The sequence below is a fragment of the Rhizophagus irregularis genome, chromosome 15 (genome assembly GCF_026210795.1).
Source record: "Rhizophagus irregularis chromosome 15, complete sequence".
Classification (NCBI taxonomy): domain Eukaryota; kingdom Fungi; phylum Glomeromycota; class Glomeromycetes; order Glomerales; family Glomeraceae; genus Rhizophagus; species Rhizophagus irregularis.
In genome coordinates, this window is record NC_089443.1 from 1,126,966 (window position 1) to 1,149,292 (window position 22,327).

The 22,327-nt window shown below is 27.6% G+C and overlaps 2 protein-coding genes across 2 annotated transcripts; one reads left to right on the forward strand and one right to left on the reverse strand.

Annotated features, from left to right (window-relative positions):
• Positions 1-7,325: 7,325 nt before the first annotated feature.
• On the forward strand, positions 7,326-7,838 carry OCT59_007003 (uncharacterized protein; the record flags this gene model as incomplete). The annotated part of the gene is made up of 1 exon (XM_025309975.1): positions 7,326-7,838. The coding sequence occupies one exon, from the start codon at positions 7,326-7,328 to the stop codon at positions 7,836-7,838; it is 513 nt and encodes a 170-aa protein (XP_025187711.1).
• A 6,615-nt stretch (positions 7,839-14,453) lies between these two features.
• OCT59_007004 (uncharacterized protein) lies at positions 14,454-14,690 on the reverse strand (the record flags this gene model as incomplete). Its single annotated transcript, XM_066141854.1, has 1 exon — positions 14,454-14,690. One exon carries the CDS (start codon positions 14,688-14,690, stop codon positions 14,454-14,456), a length of 237 nt encoding a protein of 78 aa, XP_065998445.1.
• Between the last annotated feature and the right edge of the window lie 7,637 nt (positions 14,691-22,327).

The window sequence follows — 22,327 nt, forward strand, 5'->3', positions numbered from 1 at the left end:
ATAATAAATATGAAAATGTAGTTCAATACTATAATAAAGTGTTGATTTTCCTATAATAAATTATTGTAATCATTTTATCTAATAAGCGAAAACAAGGAAATACAATAAAATAACCTTGGAAGTAGACGAATTTCATCCAATGCACAGATACCAGCAAACAACTAATTTTTTTTGCGGTGAATCTCATTGTTTCATGTATTAAACTACTGCTGTACTGTAGCTAATTACCCTCATATATATGTCGCGTGATCTGCAAAACAATAAATAATCATCATAAAATAAATATCGGAGACAATAACTTTTTCCTATTTGGTAATCTGTTGTATCGATGGCATTTATATATTTTTCATAAATCATAAAAAAAAAATTATTTTTAACGCATGTTACGAGTATGTTACGCAAAATTTCAGATGATGTGGCTGAAATAACAAATAAAAATAATAAATAAATTTTTTTTTTTTCGCAACCTCCTTTATTATATTTAATGAAAAAAAAACTGAAATAAAAAAAATTTAGATCTTTTTATTAAATATCAAATGAAAAAAATTTTTTTTTTTATTAAAAAAATAACTATTTTCTGGAATGTAAGAATGAATAATAAAAAAAATCCACTCTCATCATATTCTTTTAGAAAAACTTTAATTTAATAGAGAAACTTCTTACATTAATTAAAAAAAAATCAAAAAATATTTCTCATCGAATTTCATGCACCTCGCATTTTTTTTTTTTGATTAAGCCCCAATTATCACTCATCATAGTATAAAAAACTTGATATGTTTTTCCTATTTTGTATTTCCTGCGCATTGGTTCCTACAATTCTTTTATTTTATTTTACCATGAGTATAAAACGCTTTTTTGGTTGGATCTGCTTAGCCAAAATAGGAAAAAATTTCAGTGAAAGTTTATTTCTTATTTCTTAGATAGCCTTAAATATAGATTAGGATTTCTACTCCATTTAGATCAAAATTTTTTGTTTGTAATAAATAAAAATTATCTGATACTTTTTTTGGAAAAAAAATCATCTTATCATTTCCACTTAGGAATGATACGTGGCAGTGCAGTATTTAACCTGTTGTAAAAAAAATGCCATACAACCAACCTGCTTTTTACTTGTAAGTTAAGAATTATTTCTTTTTTTTTCTATTTCTTTTTTTTTTTAATAACATCTTTTTTTCGTATAATCTTATTTTTCATGGATAAATAACATGAAAAAACTTTTTCTTATTTCGCAAATATATATTTGTATTGAAAATGATGGTAATGATGAAAAAAAAATTTTTTTTTTTTGAAAGAATTTGAAAAGGGTATATAAAAAAGTATTGCCTATTTTTTACCATTCAATTGTTCACTTTGCTAACAAAATTCCCACTATGCCTACTAAAATCTCAACTATTACCTACGTACATGATTCTACAGAACGTCAGATTCAAAATTACATGGTCAAAAAAAATCATAGCAGTTTCAAGAACTGGTGATATTAAATGATATGACCAACATAATTTATCTTAAGGTCAAGGCTTTTATTCCATCTGACTGAAATACATCAACCCAAATTGACAATTTTGAGACATCATATTTTTAAAAATAAAGTTTGTGGGATGTTCTGGGTGGTACTCTGTAAGTATCCAAATTTTTCAATATACGAATGATTATCTCTTCCTTTTCTGATTTTGCCTCTTAATAATGAAGATAGATGGGCGAAAGGAACTTCTTGTATATATATATATATACAGAAGAACAGAAAGTATTTCCTCAGGTAAAGAAGGAAACCTGGTATTAGTTTTCTTACCTGTTTCATAACTAGGGACTCTTAAATTGTGAATGTTTGGGTTGAAGGACAAGAAAATGTTGGGTATGTGTTGTTGTAAGGGTAAGTAATTGATGGTCATGTACAGTATTCAAGAGGCTTTTCGTCTTAAACATAATAAACAATAAGTAATGACTCTAATATTATAATTGTCTATTACTTACAATCTTTATTACTATTTTTATTTTCAGTTTGTTTCATAACAACTTATTATTACATATTACAGTATACATATTCTAATAAATTTGTATATGCATTTTATTACATAAAATCCCTAATAAATTAAAATAAATTGACTAATTTGTAAACGTTTGCCTAACAATCTGCATGTTCCTACCTCTAACCTTAATTGTTGATCCACAACTTTTTTTATTAATACTTTCATATTAAATTTTCGTAACAATTCTTCTACCGTCATACCTTCCTAGTATAACGTGCGTGGCATAGGTACTGGTGATAAAGTACTGGCTAGTTAAGAAATGAAAATCGGGTATCAGAAAAAAATTACTAATGATCGATGGCAAATTTGCACCAAAAGCATATATGAATTCTTTGCAGTTGACTCATGGATCACGAATTAAAACTTTTGATCAATACTTCCAAGTTTATTGATCATATACCAGGACCCGAGCTTAGTATGAACCAAAATTTGGGCAGGTCCTTCCTTTTTTGGATAATTCCAGGTGGTATTATGTAATATATATTACTCATCAGAAAATGTGGCTCAAAATATTGAAAAACGTGACAAAAATTCTTTTATACACACACATAATTCACTCACCCCATTTTTACATTATTATTTAAAGTGGCTTTGCTCTTCAACAGTAAATTTAACATGGCGCAATACAGAAAAACGTGATAAAAATACTCTTGTACACCTCATCATTTATAATAATATGAAAAATATAATTTTAAAGTACTTTGAAATACGTACTATTATAGAAAATTTTCTTATATAAACACTGAGAAAACGAAGAAAAAATTTCTTCCAAAAAAAATTAATAAACAACTGAGAAATTAAAATTATAAATAACACACTAATTAATCATGCAATTAACATACTATCTATTGTTGATTTTCGTCTTTACTATTACTTTAGCGAGTAAATAATCTAATCTTTAAAAAAAAAATTCTCTTTTTATTAATATTAATTACTAAATGAATTTTTTAATAATAATTTGATTCGTTACTGACATACATAGATGCAGCACCACTAGGACATAGTAAACGTGATGCAGAAGCAGGTGAATTTTACATTCACAGCAGCATTTAATGATAAACGTGACGCGGAAGCATGGTGGGACTTTACCCATGATGTAACAAGTACTTTGCAATAATAAATAAGTTTTGACCGATGTAAAACTAATTTTTGTGTTTAAAATATGTAAATTTAATGAGAAATAAAGTAATATTGTAGTAATCATATTTAATTTAGAGGTTTTTTTTTTAAAAAAAATTTATTCATTACAAAGTTGCCACTAGTATTAGCAAACACTACTGATCCACTACATTTGATAAAGCATTTTAATAAAAACGCTTACTGTGATAAACTCTTACCTACAATAGGAAATTAATTTGTAAAAAACTAATAAATTACCTTTTACCGATCGTGCTAATTATGACAGTCTTTTAGCTGTAAAATAATTAAATTAAATGAGTAAGTCGCTAGGTGAAAAAGTGTTGACTGGATTAGTTGTACGCAAAATATCCCATTGTCCATGATATATATGTCAACCTACTCGATTAGTCCTGTCATTGCACAATGATCTCGATAAAAAGATTGATCATACTATTAGTTTTCTTCATGTATTGGATCCATCCTTTAACTATTATAATATTCTTTTTATCGGTAGCTTTGTATATTTCGAACTTGATGCAATGATAAAACAAATAAAAATAATAAATAAAAGCAACTAATATACATTTCACATACATAATAAACAAATAAAACATATAATTTATACATAGGTAGTAAAATCATTCTTATTAATTTATTCTATTCCACCTGTTTTATAATTTTAAAAATCAATGAAATCATTTCTATTATAATTTTTTTTATTTAATTTGAAATTTACGATTTTCATGTGGAAAACTGCGGATGCAGGAAGATTACGGTAAATGTAATGCCAGAAGATGCTGGCTTTGTTGATTTTATAAAAAGCAATATTTTATTATTACATTTAAAACAAGCACTTGTGCAATATTTGACACGTAAATAAAATATTTTATAGCATTTTAATAATATAAATTTAACGAGAAATGTGTAAATCGAATTTTGTCTTTTTTTGGTTTCATTATATTTGACACCAATCAAATTAATAAAATGTGTTTAAATTACATTACTTAGTAAAATGTATCATAGTATATTATCATTAAAACTTTTGATTCATATTTCAAGTTACTCAATTGTTCATTCCATACCAATTTTAATTGAACATTTATGGCGATATATAGAAAACGTGGCCGGCAGAACTACTCTCATACATCTCATTAAAGTGGCTTCCCCGTAAAGAATGTTGATCCGTGTTTTATATTCCCATGTTTTTCCGTGAATGTATCATTTTCATGGAATTTATAACCTTAAATCATGGAAAATTTCATCTCTTTAACACGGATATCCGTAAATGTATCATTTTCACGAAATTTTTGTGAAAAATTCACGTAGAAATAATAGAAATATTTGGATAAAATTTTTTTATAGGGTTTTGCTCTTCAACAGTAAATTTTAACATGGCGCAATACAGAAAACGTGGCAAAAATACTCTTGTACAACCTCATCATTTATAATAACTCCGCATATGAAAAATGTAATTTTAAAGTACTTTGAAGTACGTACTATTATAGAAATTTTCTTATATACGTGTAATCACTGCTGAGAAAGTAATTGCTTCCAAAATAATTAACAAACAACTGAGAAATTAAATATAATAAATAACACACTAATAAATCATACAGTAATAAAATGCATATTTCTTGTTAAAATGTTGCTTAATATAAAAAAAACATTTCTTATATTATTATTGATGAAAAACGTTGCATAAAACATTGCTTGAGTTATCTAATAATTAAAAACTAATAATTAATATCATAAAAATTGAATCCCTTGTTATCTGAGATATGTCAATTTGAAGTTTTAACGGAAATTTCCTTAAAATGTGAAATATCACGTGACAGATAATATGTAATCTGGTGCCCTATAAAAAAGTTTGTGCTAAATTTTTGGTTAATCATACGATATTTGTTCGAATTTTATATTATTTTTTAGTACAAATTTCGAATAAATGTTGTATGATTAGCCCGTTTGGCACAAATTTAGCACAAACCTTTTTTATAGGAGTGTAGAAATTCAATGATCATGTTTACATCCAGGGTCCAGGGTAAATGTTCAATAATCCAGGATGTTAATCCAGGGTAAATATCCTAGGTCTATCCAGGTAGTTGGTCAAAAAGCCCGGGTAGTTACCTTGGATTTTTGATCAGTACGGCGCTTCATAGTTTAGAAATACGTGGAATTCCATATTCCCATGGGTTTACCACAAATTCCCGACAACCACAGTCTACAATTCCGACACCAAAATCTCGATAAACCCAAACAAAATCCCGAGTCACAAATTCTGACAGTTAAAATTCTTGAAGGTTAAAATCCCAAAGTTTTTTTTTTTTAAAAAAAAAAAATTATATAAATTTATTACACAAATAATTTTAAAAATACAGCGGCGCAGTATCGGGTCTTAATTTATCCAATATAATTAAAAATATAATATGAATTATTTGATTAGTATTAACGAAAATATTTGTAAATTTTAGCAAATTGTTTGCAAATTTTATTAATATTAATGCGATCCCAAAAAATCCCGACAACCATAATATTGAAAGTCTATAATCCTGACACCAAAATCCTGACAAACCCAAATCCCGATTGAATCAAAATCCTGACAGTCACAGATCCCGATAATCTAAAATCTTGACAGCCAAAATCCCGACTGAGATTAAGGTTGGTTAATTTAATGCAATTGTTTCTGATTTTGGAAGATAAAGGATAATTAGTAATCTAGTAATAATATACTGTACACTTTCCTTTCAATTAAAATAAAGAAAATTTTTTCATTTTTATTGTAATTTTTTTATTAAGTATATTATTATTTATTTTTTTTTCTTTTAAAAAAAAATGAGCGAGGTTTGTGAGCTTGTACCATCACAAAAGGGAAAAATATTTTGATTATATTGGATAAATTTAGACCTATTATTGCACCACAGCATTTTTAAATTAATTGAAATTTTTATTTTTTTAAAAAAATTTCGGGTTTTTAACTGTCAGGATTTGTGGCTGTTGGGATATCATACCGGGATTTGGGTTTACCAGGATTTTGGTGTCAGTATTGTAGACTGTCAGTATTATGGTTGTCGGGATTTTGTGGAAAACCCAAATTAACTAACATTACTATATTATTAATGAAATTAAAAGGAAAAGTTTTTTATTTTAACTAGAAGGACTATGTACATACAGTATATTACTAAATTACTAATCTTTTGAAATTAGAAACAATTGCATTAAAAATTAACTAATCTCAAACTCATTCCAGTCAGGATTTTAACTGTTACTATCAGAGTATATTTTTAGAAGGGTATCGGGACATTTCGCCGAAAGCCATTTCACCGAAAATAATCTTTGGCCTGGGTTATTCATAATGCTGCATAATGTTGGCCCTATTTTTCGACAAAACGTTCTTTCGACAAAACGTTCTTTCGACGAAATGGCTTTCGGCGAAATTTCCGTCACCTTTTAGAAGGATCATCAGATCGGGCACATAACCTATTCTGTCAGGGATTTTTGGGAGATCCCATTTTGAATGACACTATTTCATTTAAAATTAATTTAAAATGAAACTTATAGCATTATTATCCCCTGTTTTTATTTCCTTTTTTTTTTATTTTAATTTTTTTATTTTTAAATTCCATGCTTTTTTTTTTTAATACAAGCCCCTGAAATATATTAATTTAATTGTATTCCTCACGTGATCTCAAATTTCTACACTATTTTCCCTAATGCGGACCAAAAAGTCACGTGTCCGAGCTTTTTTGATGGAGTTACTGGGGGAGTTTTACTACACTCCCATATCCTATTTTAAATTCTGACGGCTGAAATTTCATTATGTTATAAACAAAGCACAACCGCTTTCTTATCTAAGGAAACAACCCGAAGATGTCTAAAAAATTTTTTTTTAAACAAAAACGAAATTAGTTAAGATATCCAACGCAGTAATACATAACTATTATTTTAGTATGATTTTCTTCCAACATGATTGATGTATAGTATGATGAATAATCGTCTATTCTAAGATTCTAGATTTGCAAATTAATAAAATTAATACGAAGAAAAAGAAAAGATGAAAAAAGTAAATCTTTTGGTTGTTATTTTTTTCTTATAAAAGAAGTAACTGATTTAATCCGAATTCAAAAAAAAAATAAAAAACATTTATTTTAATAAAAATCTAATTACAAGAAAATTTAAGTAATCATGAGTCGAATTTTTATTTTGGCATTCGTTTTATTTGCTACGCTTTTTGCGGTTAATGCAGCACCACTTGCACTTGAAAAAAGAGAAGTTCAATTTCAACCATGTCCCGGTTTGCCACCAGATGTAGTGGGACTCGATGTAACAGTGACACCTGATCCTATCGTTGCTGGAACAGAAGAAACGTTTGTCATTAAAGGAACAATGAAAAAAGACATTGTCGCTGGAGATTTTCTTGGTATTACATTCATCGATGTTGTCGCGAAACAACCCATAGGAGATCCCCTTATTGTAGATATTTGTTCATTATCTGGAGTTACATGTCCAATTAAAGCCGGAACTGCATTTTCTACAACGCAGAAATTAACTGCACCAAAAGAATTGCCTACATCATACGCTATTGGAATTGGAATTGGACATGGACAACCACCTAATATTGAACCAATAGCCTGTGCATTTGCTCTTGTTGGTGATGATAATGGGCCTGCAGATTTTGAAGTTTGGGATTTTTTATAAGTGCTTTATGTAACTTATAACTTATTTTTTACACGAATCTTTAATTAATAACAAGTAAATTAATTAGTTAATTAATTAACAATAATTTTATTTTTATTTTATTTTAATTTTTTTTTAAATAAATAAATAAATTCTTTTTTTTGCGGTTTAAATATTTTAAATGTAAAATATTTTATAAATATTATCTCGTTGGTACCCGGTATCCGAAAAGCCAATTAAAACGCGTCAATACAAAAAAAAATATTAAATTTAGAAAGATAATTTTGTGATCGTATAATATAATCACTAAATTTTCTAGGCATTATACTGTACTATACAGATGCTATTATTTTTAAGTACTGTGTTCTTACTTATTTTACCCAAAAAAAGATATATGCAGTTTTTGAACTAGTGCTTTATCCGAATGTATTATATACCGTATTATTTAGATGATCAGCGAATAACCTGACACTAATTCGAAGCTCCAATCGATCCAAACCGAGCATTTAGATCGTTTATAAAAAAAGAATTTTTAAAACATTTAAAGATTTATTCTTATGCATGAGAATCTAGGAATTTTCTCAACTATGGAGTATACGGCGCAATTGTGGCAACTGATCTACTAAATATATTATTTACTGTAAATTATTATTTGCGTCTACATAACCAAGAATACAAAATTATTTTTAAAATGAAAAGTTGACTTGATTTCTTTATAATGGAATTCTATTTTGAATGCCAAAAAAGTATTCTCTTCTACTTCGGTAATATAAAGTATAAATTAGTTGAGGTTTTGGGATATTGAAAATTTTAAAAATACTAATAACGCGGACCAATGAGTTTGTTTAAATAGAAAATTTTAGTATTATAATGTAATACTAAGTAAATTAAAGATGGTTACAGCAGTTTTTTGTTTATAATTATGAATTTAATATAGGTAATAATTAGTTAACAAAAATTATATTATAGTACGGGGTGAGAGTAATATCACTTATTTTGAATATATAGTAAAATAGTACTGTACGGTACTACAAATTTGGACAGACGTTCGAAATTTTTTTTTAAATTTTTCCACTATTAGAAATAAATTATTATTTTCTGTATGAATAATTTTACATCGTAGCGTCATGTGATAGAACTTTCGATGTTACAATTACATAATATTTGAGTAACATAATTGATCTGATTAATTTATATATTTGTAATGTAATGATTTAACGTTTTGTTTATTATATATTTGTCATAAATATCTCCTTTTAATCTTTACTGCTTTGAAGAAGAAAAATAATTGTAATTATGAATATTCCGATGTTGAAGACTTTCCAATTGAATTGATAAATTCTGAATTTGAACAGGTTTATATAATTATTATGACTTTATGAGTCAATTTTATTATTATAGAGCTGAATATTATTAAAGGAATAGATTGATATATTTATATTTTTAACATAAAGTATTTTATTAAAAAACAAAACATGTACGAAAATTCAAAATTGTACGAAAATTCAAAGTCATACGAAAATTTATAAAGCATTCGTACGTTAATAGTATAAAAAAATTTATCTGCTAGAAACGTACGTACGAACAAAAAGGATTAAAAGTCCGTCTGAATTTGTATTATCGTACAGTACTACTTTACTTAATACCTCTTATTTTAACATGGTTAATGGATGATTGGTTAAAATTTGCCACGTAAGTGGCAAAATTTATAACCGATCATTCATTAATCCATGTTAAAATAAGTGAGATTACCCACGTACTATAATATGTATTAAATTATAATATTAGAATAATATAAATTATATTGTATTATCTTTTGCTGCCCAACCTTCTATCATGATCATTTTTTTTATTTTTTGTCTCCCATCATTTTTCACCTCCTATTACTTCTCATTATTCCATTCTTTTCGTCTCCTATTATTTTCTATTACATCTTTTCATTTTCCATTATTTCTTTTTCTCTCCTGTTTACTTCCCATCATTTCTTTTTGTCTCTCATCACTCCTTTTCGTCCCCATCACTCCTTTTCGTCTCCTATCCTCTTTATCTTTTTAATCACTCACCTTCATCTCCTATCATGTCTTATTTCTCCTTTTTGTTTCCTAGCACTTCATTACTCTTTTTTACTCCCTTTCATCTTCTATTACTTCTCATTATTTCATTATTATTTTATTTTTTTATTAGCATCTTTTTTCTTGATCATTGTAATTTACTTTTCTTTATTTGTATCACTTCATTAAAAAATAAATACAATGTTTTTTTTCTTTAAATTCGTAAATGTGTGATTTAAATTTTAATATTTGCAAATAAAATATCATTAGATAAGATTATTTTGAATAAATACGTTTGCTAAAAATTTTTTTTTAAATAGATCTTTGCGATAAAATTTTTAAGTTTAGCTGATCAAAAATTAGCTAAGTTTGAAAAAATCAGCTGTCAGCCGATTAATAAATTTACTCTTTATATATTGTACATCATGTGCCATGTGGCATATCGACGTTTAGCAATTCCCAATTATGTTTACAATAATGTAGCTATTTATATTAATGATTTGATGTTTGAGTGTAGAATGATATTCGGATTAATTAAGGAATTGTGAAAAAATAATTATCAATAAAAATTGATTGATTTTTTAGAAGTATTTTCGAAAAAACTTTAATATTAGGCCACACAAATTCAATTTTTCGGTTCACGTAACATTGAAATTTAAAATCGACCCGGGGACCCAGGGTTTATTGTTTATTAGTAAAAAAGTTTATATATAAAATCATGACATTTGATTGGTTGACTTTTAAAAGGGAGGAATTTATTTTCGCCTGAAAATCTTGATATATGAAAACTTTGATTAATAATATGTAGTTTGTCATCAATGTAATTATTAAAGTAAAAAGTCATATAATAGATTGTTAACATTTGTATAATATAATTTCAATTCTTCTATCGCAACATTAAGGTGGTCAATCAAATTAAATAAATACTAAATATATAAATAAAAGATTCAAATAATTGAAGTATTTGTAAAAAAGATGATTATGGAAAAAAGTTCCTGGATTCCTGGGGGCAGTCCTAACCTATACCGATTTCTATCTTTTACCAAGGGTCTTCATTAAGGTTGAAAGTCAACTTTGTCTTATTGAATTTTTGGTATCAATGTATGAGTGCAATATACGTAATCTAGGCACTAAAAAACTCAGCAAGAATGGTATCCACTACGAAGATGGTAGTCAGCCATTGAAAAAACATCTCTTTCGACAAATTTTTTTAAGGAATAAAAGTTTTTTCATACGCCATTTAAATCTCTTAAAGACAACACTCTTGAAATTTTACATCATATCGTAAATCGTTGTACGGTAAAAAGAATATTACCTACTTTAAAGCATATGCAGTAATTGTATGTTATTGAACGGGCGTCAAAATATCGGCCGAAGGCCGATATAGCCCCGTTCAATAACAATATTATTATACGTGATATTAGGATTAGTGCGTGTGCTAATATAATTATATTGTCGATCATCATTAAAAATATCGGGCATGATAACAAAAATATCGGTACAATGAATTCCGCACAATCCTAATGAGCGTGTAATAATAAATGATTATGATATACTTAATAAAATTGGTGGCTTGCGTAGTTTGTGTCTGTCTCCTATTATAATTATAAGTTGTTAAAAGTTAATTATAATTATTCATATGAATAAAAAGATGTATATAAAGGTAAATACGTCATGATTAGGTAATTAAAAGCTACAATATAACCATACGTATTGATATTGTTGAGTAATTGATTAATTGATTGCAGATATTGATATCATTTGATGATTGTACAACAAAAAAAATAATATTTATACAGTTCTTTTCTTTTTTTTTAATACATATTTCTCCTCCATCTCTTTCGTTCCTCCTTCAAACACAACTAAATACTTTTTTTATAAATACTTTTTTTTCAAATAAATATCTAACAAATACCTTTTTTTCACACGCAAATAAATACCTTTTTTTCACGCGCAAATAAATACAATAAATACTTTTTTTTTCACGCGCAAGTGAATACCTTTTTTTCACGCGTAAGTAAATATCTTTTTTTCACGCGCAAGAAAAATACCTTTTTTTTCATGCGCAAATAAATACCTTTTTTTCACGCGCAAGTAAATACTAAGACGGAAAAAAAAGATATACCAGCATCAAGAACTGTATTTACTGCCTTTGGACAACATATGGGTAATGAGTTTCATTAGCTATTAAAAACTTGTTTGTAAGTGAAAAACCATTCTAACTAGTTTAGACGTTTTGTGGTTCTTGCCAAATTTGGTACCTACTGTATTTACGATACTGCAATTTTATTACTGTTATCATTCTTCCTTTGGTTACGCATCGCGAATATTCACTTGTTTTCACTTCTCAATAGAGCTCGTATAGGAAGTAATGAATACTCAAAATACCGCCGAACTTACCACTCTGGAAAACTCTTCTCTTGAAGCCTCTATTCACGCTCCAGCTTCTGGTTCCGTTTCTTCTCATTCTCCTGCGGATCCCTCTTCTACTACTAGAGTTCCTTCGATAGGGACAAGCTAACACTAAACGAGGCTAGGTCATATCATTGAGTGGTAAGTATAATTATAATAGTTTGCCGGATGGACGTATGTGTAGGTGTAACACTGCAGGGTTCACTGAAAGTCTTCCGGATGGTGAACTGTTATAATTGACATAGGGGTTTATGTGCTCGTAGTACGTACCATTTGCTACAGGCTAGTAGCTATCTGCTTTTGTGCACAAAGTCATAGCTACAATGATGCCATATAGGTGATCCCCAAGCTGATCCATATGGAAGGGAAGGCCAGGTTCCCGTTGGAAATGACACATATCTCCTATGCCATGTCACTTACTTAGTAATTGTTATTGAATACTATATGAGTCCATTTACCATAGATCCTATGTTGGCCACATGGGTGTCCTGGGGTTCCCTGCTTAGGCATAATTAACAGGGTGGTAAACCTCATATGGTATGAGGTGATAGTGACTAAAAAATTTTGTAAATTTTGTAGGGCATGTATCAAATCATTTTTTCTTTAAAATAGGTGTCTTAACGTTGGTGCCAGGTGAAATTCTTACTTCTTATGCAATTATGGCTATTAATCAGGGTAATTCTGAAGGGCAGTTGAAGATGTGAACTGGGATATAGATTTTTACTCCCATAGACAAATAGAACTTTTCAATTATAGAGTTTTTCTTCTCTTTTTAGTTTTATTTTTAGTTTTTTTTCTTTTTATTCTTGTTGTTTTCTTTTTTCCTTTTAATTATAGATGTAACTATTTTTTCTTTTTCGTTTCTCATTCTGTTTGATGTTACATTTAATATCGACTTAAATATGTAGCTTTTTATTTAAATAAAAAAAAGATAATACATTTATTACATTCATGATATCTTTATAAATAATTGGATTTGAGAAAATTTTGTGTATAAGAAGCTATAATGCTATATAGTGCGTATATACAGTATGATAATAAAGTACACAGACATAATTGTATTAGTGTAAAAAATATATAAACAATGGCTATCATCAAGATATGACTAAAAAATATTTATTCTTTATTTTAGAATTTAAGCTGTATGTAATAACTTTATTCATATAAAAAAAAAATATTTCGTAAATGCTAAAAAAAAATGAAATATATTTCATGAAAAAATTTTCAATAATTCAGGTTTGAACACTCTATATCGTTCTTTTTCTTCTTTCAAAATAAACGTTCCATTAAACTAGTTAAACCATATTCTTGAATATACCAACTTGTAGCATAAATAAATATGGTAATAATTGAAGCCTTAAATTCTTTGATTAAATATACACAAAAATCCATAATGTATCTGAAGAATTATTAATCATGGCTGATTCAAATGATGTGACTTGTATAAAGTGAATAAGTGAATAAGTGAAACGAAAAAATTTGAAAAGATATAATAAAGCAACAAGGATTTTAAATTAAATCATTTTTATTAAATGAATAATATAAGTATTTAAAAATATGAATATTTACTAACTCATCTAAAAAATATTTTCTGGTAGTATATTGTGAATACACTTATTTGAATATGATGCTATTTCCTTTACATGTGTAAACTAAGAATGTGTTTATAGATTTAAAAATTTAGAGTTGTCAAAATGACTAATAATTTAATCATGAAAAAATCACATGATCATGATTAATAAAAATAGACTTTTCGTGAACTACTCATATTGGTGGCAATAATGGCATCATAGCATCAGTATCCACAAGTATTTCCTAACTGAATAGTATTGTAATCTTGCACAATACAAGTGTTTGACAATATGAATAATTCTTTTTTTTTACGGAAAGTTCCCTAAGTAACGTCATTTTGACTTTTTTTTTTAGGTCAGTTATCATATTTCAATATTAGCAAATGCTGCGGCTTGTTGAACTTGGTAATCAGAGGAAATAATTTTTATTAGTTAAAGATTAACTCAATTATTTCTATTATTTCTATTAAAGTGCACTAGTCCGTATCAGATTCCAAAAAAATGTTACCTTATGAAATTAAATAAATTAATGCAATTTATAGTACGTTTTCACAATTTTATTAATCCCAAAATTCTTTGTATGTCATACAGTATGAATAAAATTAGTTAATTGTTGAACCATCTGAAATGATCTCGCTGTATAACCTGTAAATTTCATTCATTGATGTGATGCCAGATATTCTCTTTGGAAATTCATGTTTAAAGAATTCATTCGATGAATATGTTTCCAAAAGATGATTTTTAATCACTTTTGGATTAATAATTTCCGCTTTAAAACAAAGCGAACGAAAGTTGACAAGAAATCTAGTGGCATCATCTTCATCTCCTTGGAAACTCATTTGATCTAATCTATACTTGCAACAATTTTTATATATTTCAAAAGTGGAATGAGTTTAAAGGGCCTTTGAAAGTTCATTTATTCATTGGGGATAGATATTGGAGAATCAATATTTAATTTACATAATTTCAAAATATCTCTTTCTTTGTCTAATATTATTAAATCACGTTATATTTTTAGTTTCACAAAAAACTGACGAATAAAGAATTGTGGCACAGTTATTTAGTGCGTTCAGTTTCGTTTTTCCAAGATATTTCGTGAAAAAGCGTGTGAATCAATGATCATTATGACCAACGAAACGTTTTTGATATGAACATAAATATTATTATTGTAAAATTCATAAAGAATGTTTTTGGGTACGAAGTTGAATAGACTTAAAGATAATTTATTAAATAATCTTATACAATTTTTTATAAAAAAAAAAATTTCGTAATTCTAATTTAAAGAAAAAATTATTATTTTACGTAAAAATATTATTAATTCCGTATAAAATTCGCTTAATAAACTTCAAATATGAAAATTCTTATATATATAATTTGTAAAGGTGAACTGATGAATAATAAAAAATGTGGTTAACGTAAAAATATCATCAGACATGATAATGATGACTAATTAGTAAGATTTCATTACGATGTAAATGATTGCTCTGCGTCTGCGTCACGATTAATAATCCGTTAATCCCATGGGATAAAGACGCTATCGTCCTCACCACGTTTATAATTTAGTCGGTGCTGCGTCTGTTTCAATAATGAATTTAAAAGAATCCTTAATATTAATATGAATATATGAATAAAAAAAGAAAAATTTCTTTTATAGTTTATTTACCCGTAAAACAATAGTAAAGACGATAATCAAAAATAAGTATTTAAATTTCATTATTGATTTGTGTGTGTTGTATAATTTTTAGTTCGTTGTTTATTAATGTGTTTAAAGGAATTTTCTATCCTCTTTCAAAAAGTATTTATTAGGAAAATTTTTCTATAATAACATGTATATTTCGAATTATTTCACAATGAAGGCGAAGTAAAGGCGGCGTACAAAAGTATTTTTGCCACGTTTTTCTATATTGCGCCATGGCCATGCTGAAATTTACAATTGAAGAGCAGAGCACTTTAAGTTAACTAGGAAAACGGAAACCGTTGAGGGTCCATCGCTTAATACGTTTACATACATATATAAATGGTTACACAAAATGTGTTGCTAAAAATAAAGCGTTACAAAAAATGTGATACAAACATAAAAGGAAATAAGCGGGCTAAATTATAGTGACGTAGGTGGAAGGAAGGAAAAATACATGGGTTAAACCGGTACTGCAAATCTAGTTCCGTACAATAAATAGTCCTTCGCTACGCTCCGGACAATAATGAGGAAACGCAGGATTTTGATGTCAATAATTACTATTTTGTTTAATTAACGAGGGTGAAGCAAAAGAGACGTATGAGAATATTTTTGCCACGTTTTTTACATTGCACCACAATCGGAACGAACAGTGCCACTTTGAATTAATAATGATGATTTCTAATTTATTTTAGAAAAAAAAAAGAATAAATAAATAAGGTAACTAAGATCAGGAAAGTATAACTCGTTTCTTTTATCTAATTATTCATTTCACAGCCACATAAACGGAAAAAAATGGCTCATAATCATTAAAAATAAAAAGGTTATTGGATAATTTAATCGTATCAACACGTAATTTGTCAAAAGGTACTTTAACGAGGACCTCATTTTAGCGAAATTGATTATAATATTTGCATATTGTTCAACTTATTACTATCTATACAAACAATTTATCACGTAATCCCCGTCGCACTAAGTGTCACTCATGATCACCTTCATACTAATTTTTAAAAATTGCGAGTGATTAGCTGAGTTTATAAATGACCGGGAATCTTCGTTTAGTTATTTCCCGGTCTCATATAGATAGCCGGGAAATTACTAATTTTAGTTTTAAAATAGTTAAAATAGTTAATATTTAATGAGTAACACGCTCCAGGAGATTACCCATTTATTTCCAACTCCCCATGAAATAAATATTTAATACTAATTCTTACCTAAATCATGTAAATTCATATTGAAAATTGGTATCCGGATTTTTGGATAGCAAAAATAAATTTTCAATATAACCAAACTATTATCATTTTGTTAGTAATTTAACAATAAAAACCGTTAGTTTATCATTATTAATATAATAAAAAAAAATTTTTTTTTCTTGTTATTAATGCATAGTCATTTATATTTTACCATAATTGTTATTTACGGCGTCGTGAAAACATAGCCGGAAATTTCTAATTTTAGTTTAAAAATAGTTAATCACATGTTAAATTTTAATGAGTGACACGCTCCCGCTCTAGGGATTACCCATTTATTTCCTGAGAACCCTACTCCCCATGAATAAATAATATAAATCGATTCACTGTAAAGTATACTTCAAAGTGACATCTTTATTATAAAAAAGGTACTACGATTATTTCAATCTTATATAAAGATATAATATTACAATTAAAGAGAATATAAACATGAAGAGAGATGTTCGATGAATAGAAGTTTTTTACTATATCTGTTATATTATTATTATTGATTTGTAATTGTGATGCTGGAAACAAGTATTATTCTAAATTTCTAATAACAGCATATAACAGCATGTTCCTGAAGAATTGGAAGATTTCAAGATATTTTACGGTATGGAAATTTTCTAGAGACCTTGTAATTTCTCATTAAGTTCTGATTTAGCAAGGACATGAGTCATTAAACTTTAGGCTTTTAATAATCTAAGATTGCTTGCGTAAAAAAAATTTCTCTAATAAAGCCACGAAAAACATTGATGAATGCATGAACTGGAAATTCTAAATTCTAATACAGTAAATATACCAGTGTCTCTCGAAAATCAAAAAAGTTTATTAAGAAACTAATCAATGAAAGAAGTATATTTATATGCATTTGGAGACAAGGTTTAAAATTCAATTTTCGTGAAGAATTTTTATCGAGAAATACCTCTAACCATCCAATCAATATAACTTCAAAATAAATTAATATTAGACTTTTAACCAATATTTAAATCATTCAAAAACGACAAAGGGAGTTGAAAAATATTAAATATTATTATGATAATAAGAAAATTAAAGATATACGTTGAATGATGTATCAGGATTTTATCAATCACAATGAATTGTAGGAAGAACAATTCGCAAAATATAATTTAGGTTATCATAATCAATTGAAAATACAGTCAACTCTTCTTATGACGAATTTTGATATAACGAATTTTACAATATAACGGATCTTCAGTGTGGTACAGATTTTCAATAAAAAAAATAATCTCATTATACCGATGCATACCGTTTAACTTATAAACCGTATATGAAAAAAAATGCCAACGAATTTTTTTTTTCAATATAATGAAGATACTGTATTTGTGTAACTTACGTTTTACATTATAAAATACAATTATTATACAATATACCATAATATACCAAAATTACGAATAGTCCTACTATAACGAAGGCCTGATGCCCTGGGATCAGCCCGTCGCCCACTTCGTTATATTAAGAGTTGACTGCAGAATAAAACCTTTGAATGAAATATGTCAGAAAAGTTTTTGAAATTTATAAAAAATTAACTAGTAATTTGACATGTTAAATCTAAAAATAACCGGTATTTATGAACGCATATAGTGATTTTCCTACCCAAATTAAAATTCATCGAATTATTAATTTTCTTATGATATTTTTAGTATTTTTGAGAAATCTTTTTTTTTTCTTTATATTAACTATAAGACTCTATTTTATATTAAAGCTGACACGGACTGCGGACCAGACTGATCCTATAACGTTCCTATAATTTTGGTCCTATAAATCGGTCTATTAATTTATGTCATACACAAAAGCGGGCCGACAATAAAATTTGGCCTGAATTATCCAAGGACCAAAAATTGTTATAGGATCATCGGTCCTATTGAAACCGATCGGTCCAGTCCTAGTATATCAGTCCAAATCAGTCCTTAAGACCGGACTGCGGTCCTGGCGGTCTGGAACGGACCGTTAACATCCCTAGCTGAGTATCAAGAAACATGATAATAACAAAAAGCATAGAAAAGGAAAGGCACGTAATGATAGTAGCAAACGGGAGGTTTTGGCAGAAATTTTGGCTATGTCGCAACAGCAGTTAGCGTTAGTGTAGTACTAGTAGATAGAATTCTTTTCACTCCATGTAGTGCTTTTAGCACGTGGAATGTTTGTTGCTTTTTTATTTTTTACTTTATGTTAAAATTAAAATGTTTTTTAAAAGTTTACATTTCACATCTGTCATTATTTATGTGTAGCGTGAAGCAAAGAAAAATATGGGTTATTCAATGAAGGGCAACTTGACCAATTTTGTCCCGTACCTTTAGACAAAAATGACAGGCAAGATAATTCTGTTAGGGGATTAGGGTTTAATATATAGAATCGACAGTTTTTCTTCTAGGCGTTAGAAGATATATCTATAAATTTTACAACCTCTGTACTTGTCTAAATAAATAAAATGGTCTTAAATTGATTGTTGCTCATTTTACAATGAAATCAATATGTTAATTCACTTATAACCTTATAAAATATTTCTTGTGCTATATGATAATATATTTTTATATTTGTAAGAACCTTGAAATAAACAATTACTAATATAGTAACCACAACCGTACATCAGATGTGATACTATGTGACAAAATTTATAATCCTAATCCCTTAACCCTAATACTAACCCTAATCTTAACCTTAATCCTAACTCTAATCTTAACCTTAATCCTAACTCTAATCTTAACCTTAATCCTAACCCTTATCCTAATCTTAATTTAAAGAACCGGCATATAAATTCGGCTACCATTTTTTCCGAACGAAGCTATATAACGATAAGTTCAATGTGATTAAGAGATTTTATTATCGAATTTTAATTACAAATATTACGATATATTTGATATATTTGATAATGAAAAAGGAAAAAAAAATTTTCTTTGATTATATGATAGTATAACTATTTTGACGTACAAAGAAAAGTTTGACCGGTCTATGCCGAATCGGGTCTAAATAATTTAAGAAAAGAATGCCAGATTGCATCATAATGAAAAACCAGGGGTATGTCATTTATTAGTGAAAATATACTTTTTGTATTACACATTTACATATTAATCGTTAGAATGTAAAATATAAATTTCCAAAAATGATTTTTAAAAAAAGAAAAATTTGCAAAAAATTGATAAATAAATAAATAAATAAACCGATTTTTTAATAAGAAAAAAAAATAAAAACTTTGATGAGGTAAATTAGGTTTATTAGAACGATTATTATAAGTAATCGACTTAGCACGTTTTCTAGGAATCATTTAATAATTTGGCTGTTCCAACTTATTGTTTGTTTAACGTCCGGATTTTCTGAGAGGTTTGAGAATTTTTAATTTTATTAAACAAACTAAACGAAACCAAACATAATAAAAATTTGGGAAATTTCAGAAAAACGTAATTTAAATTTAAAGGGGCATTTAAAACATATATGTTGTTAAAATTTATATTTTTTAAAAAACAGAGGGAGTTACGTACGTACGTTAATATCGTGCGGATAGTAAGCACCCCGAAAGTAAGCACCTCTGCTGGACAGATTTTGACCAGAATTATGAGGATCTTAGCTGGCATTAAGCGCAAAAAAAGGGACGGCACGTGATCTAAATGACTCATCAAACGACAACATTGCCGATCAAGTAAAAATTAGTCTGTGTCTAGGCCCCTGCAATAGCTGCTGATTTAATACAATGGGAGTTGCCTAGTACAACATTAAACCAATGTTCTTTATCACACCCAACTAGGAAATAGTTTTACGAAAAGTTTCAGAATATGTTATAATTTTTAAATACCCTGCTAGCTGTGAAATTTAACCTAACTCTGTACCAACACTTTTCTTACCCTATAAAAAATTTTTATCCGAATATTTCCATTATTTCTCCGTGTCTTCCGTAAAATTCCGTGAGATGATACATTCATGGATATCCGTGTTAGCGAGATGAAAATTTCCATGATTTAAGGTTATTAATTCCATGAAAATGATACATTTACGGAAAAACCATGTAAAGATATAACACACGGATCAGATTTTTTACAGGGTTAACTCGGGCCACGTTCGCATCTTGTGAGCCTCAGAACTAATGTAAGAAAGAGATAGATTACGAGATACAATTTTTGGAATGTAGTAGTAATTAAAGGTGACGTAAGAGTAATTGCTAAATTTATATATGTATTTATAGTGAGGGATAGTAGCTCTATATAAGTTATCTCATTAGTTATTATTAGGTACTAGTTTATAGTGTTAGTTCAATCAATAAAAGCAAAAAAGGTTACATTAATGTGATGTTCTAATTTTAACTTAAAACACAATAAAGTCCTTATGTGAAAAAAAAAAAAATTATTATTCAAATTTATAAATCTTTGATGAGATCTAAAATATATTTTAAGAATATCCTATAAAAATTCTCCGGGAGAAAACTCCGATAAATGATCATTGTTTTAGTTTTTATTCAAAGAAAAAACATGTGATAAATTTTCTAAAAAATTTTCTATAAGGATGAATCTGAAAGTAATTTAACCGCGCCTCTTTTCCAAAATATTTGATCTCAAACATCTCAACGGATTCTATCAGCTATTAAAAAGTCTTTTATCTCGACGGATCTCAAAAAAAAACATCTTCTTATGACTGATGTTCATATGCTTACGATGACTCATTTATGATTCATGAAACATATAACGATAATGAATTTACAACTACGAAAATTATTTACTTTTATGCAAAATGCTAATCCTTTTTTGTAATTATTAAATTATCACAAAGAAAATTTTTTGTGACCGTTAAAAAAAATGAAAATTTTTTTATAACGATACAAAACACCGTAATTAAATAAAATAAAAGTTTTATATTTAAGAATAAATAATATAATAAAACTATAATATTGTATTTTTTTTAAATATATTTCATCAAGAAATTTATATATATTTATTACTAATTAATTATTATGTTTTTTTTTTAAAGGATTATTGCGTAATCATTTTATTTATGTAAGATTGCAAAATAAATTTATACTAGTGTTACCCACCCAGATTAACTAGATATGACCAATGGAGATTAATTATTAATCAAATTTTACTAACATGATAAATTTGATAGTCGTTAAAAAAGTGATTTTTATTTTTCCCAAAATGTTCTAATGAACATGATAACTAAATGGTATTATTATATGTTTTAAAAAAGGCTAATGCTATGATTGTCAAGGAACATTTTAATGAAAGAAAATTTTTTCTGAGAAAAGATTGGATTTTTTATTACATGTACCGACTTTTTCTTAATATAATCCGTGAAAAATTGTTGAAAGCATAAAGCATAAGACAAACATAAGACTATATGTGTGTATATGCACTATACATATAAAAATGGCGAGGCTAGTGTTGACACATTACCCATAAAAATTTGTGCAGCCATGCATATGCGCTCCTATATGTGAAATAAATGAAAATATCCGTGCTCTCCACTGTCAATCACATGCTCGGAAATCGCAGATCTTACGTCAAAATTAGTAACGAAAAAAATATATATCTCCACAAAAAATAATTAAAAAAACCCGAAAAAT